This window comes from Apaloderma vittatum, unplaced genomic scaffold (assembly GCF_000703405.1).
Source record: "Apaloderma vittatum isolate BGI_N311 unplaced genomic scaffold, ASM70340v1 scaffold30478, whole genome shotgun sequence".
Classification (NCBI taxonomy): Eukaryota; Metazoa; Chordata; class Aves; order Trogoniformes; family Trogonidae; genus Apaloderma; species Apaloderma vittatum.
Window position 1 is genome coordinate 1 of NW_009729547.1, and position 2,096 is coordinate 2,096.

General features: G+C 58.3%; 1 protein-coding gene across 1 annotated transcript in view; it reads right to left on the bottom strand.

The window, feature by feature from the left end:
• Positions 1-14: 14 nt before the first annotated feature.
• Positions 15-2,096, bottom strand: part of LOC104277750 (unconventional myosin-Vb-like) — a gene marked incomplete at its 3' end in the record, with an annotated part of 6,850 nt that continues 4,768 nt past the window's right edge. Inside the window, exons 12-18 of the mRNA XM_009874488.1 lie at positions 2,057-2,094; positions 1,691-1,774; positions 1,000-1,149; positions 766-863; positions 529-615; positions 335-446; positions 15-91 (exon numbers count right to left, since the gene is read on the bottom strand). Coding sequence (XP_009872790.1) covers positions 15-91; positions 335-446; positions 529-615; positions 766-863; positions 1,000-1,149; positions 1,691-1,774; positions 2,057-2,094 — 646 coding nt within the window. The remainder of the gene's footprint in view (positions 92-334; positions 447-528; positions 616-765; positions 864-999; positions 1,150-1,690; positions 1,775-2,056; positions 2,095-2,096) is intronic.

The window sequence follows — 2,096 nt, forward strand, 5'->3', positions numbered from 1 at the left end:
TCAGCTGCCGGTACCGCAGCTCCTCCAGGCGAGCCACCTGGCCAGCCCGGAAAAACACCTTGGTCTTCCCACACCGGTACTTGCTGGGATCCTGTGTGCAATGGCAGAGTCAGTCCCAGGGACTGAAACCTACCCCAGCCAGGCTCCCCGCCAAGAGCAATGCTCCTCAATACCACGGATCTTCTCCCATCCAACCTCCTTGGAGGAGGAGTTCCTGCCCATCTCCCAGCTCACCCATTTCTGTACCCCACCGGGCACACGTGCATGGGGAGAAGCATCTGCAAGGGGTACTCTGACACCACAGCTGCACCCCCACCCCAAGCAGGGCCCTTACTTGGAGCAGCCTCTCAAGGGCAAGGCTGCAGATCTGCTTCTCATCGGTGCCTGTCAGCTCCTCTCTGCTCACCAGAGCCCTGTACCTCTCTAAGAACTCCTGGTATGTCCACCTGGGGGTAACAGAGGGGGGTCAGAGGTTCTGTGGTTGGAGATGGGAGGAGCACTCAAGGTGCTTCTGAAGCAAAGATGTACCTGGAGGGGTAGCCTGAGGCACTGATCCGGATGGTCTCCAGGACTCCACAGGCTCGTAGCTGCTCCACTGCTCGCCTGGAGTCAAACCTGGGGCAAAGAGGGGCTGATCTGGAATGGGTCCCAGCCAGCTCAGCTCAATCCAAGCTATGCAGGGGCCAGGGCAAGAGGGACACAGACTGGAGGGGCAGTAGCACCCCACGGCGTCCCCAGACCCATCTCCCCTGGCCGGGCACTCACACGAAGGGCTGCTTGCCATCGTTGGGTTTGATGCAACGGATGTAGTGTGGTGTGGTGCTGCCCAGCATCTCCATCAGCCGGTTCAGGGAGGATTTGAACTGCAGGTGACAAAAAAGCAAGCAGTAATGTGCTGGAGCTTGTGGGGTTCCCCAGGCCAGGACACACATGGGTCCCATCGGGGCAAAGCCCCCCAGTGTGGGGCCAGCACCCATTCCTCCCTTCCACACACCATACCTGGCTGGAGATGGTTTTCTTGTTCTTTTGGCTGCTGGGCAGCGATCTGCGGCCAGGGCGACCAGCCATCCTGGGCCCGCTCGACCTGCGGGACTGCAGGGACACGGGGCCATCCCCTTCCTCTAGGAAGAGCTCAGCAAGCAGGGCAGACTGCACAGAGCAAAGCCGTGAGAGCCAGGCAGACCTTGCAGCAAGCATCACCCAACACCCAGAGAGCCATTGCCACCAGAAGACACAACCCTGAAAGACCATGGGCTCCACAGAAGCCAGCCCAGATGTGCTACATCCAGCTGTGCCCTGCCTACTGCTTCCCCAGTAAAAATTAAATGCAAACAACCGGCACCTTTCCCAGGTGTGCTTGAGAACCCTCCAAGATTTCCCTTAACTTCTGCCAGGGCCACACAGGGAGGAAGAGAGAAATGACAGCATTACAGACTTGGAAGCAGAGGGACCCTCCAGCTCTCTCAGCAGAACATGTTCAAGGTGTACCCCAAGATGCAGAAGCCAAGGGCAAGGAGCACTCGCATCCTGGTGCACCCTGACCACTGCCAGCTCATGTGAGGCTGTGCCAGCAGGCAGACAGGGATTTACCCTGCGTGGCTTATGCCTCCTACATCGCCAGTCCTTCCCAGCACCAGGCTCCAGGGGCCACCAGCCACCCCTGCGCAGCCCCTGCTCAGGGGGCTCTCACCTTGCTGGCTCGCAGCAGCCCCACCAGCTCCTCAGGGACAGCATCTCTGTTCTTCTCCACAAACCCATCACACTGGTATTCAACCTGGCAGGAGACAGCACAAGCATTAGCTCGTGGCTTCCCAGACCAGTTTGGTGCAGGGCTCTGCTTGTTCACAGTCCAAGGCTTTTTTTTTTTTTTTTTCTTGAAAGAAGTCCTTATAGGAGTCAGAGCTGGTGGCCACACTGCCTGGCTTCCACCCTGCTGCAAGGCTACTGATGGGAACCATCACAGCCTCAGTTTCCTTTTTTCTTTTCAGTTTGAGAGTTGCAGCCCAGCACTCAGCATCAGGAGAACCAGCAGGACCTACGTAGATGCCACAGCAACTTGGGACAGCGGGAGGCTGCAGGAGCTGCCACCACCAGCT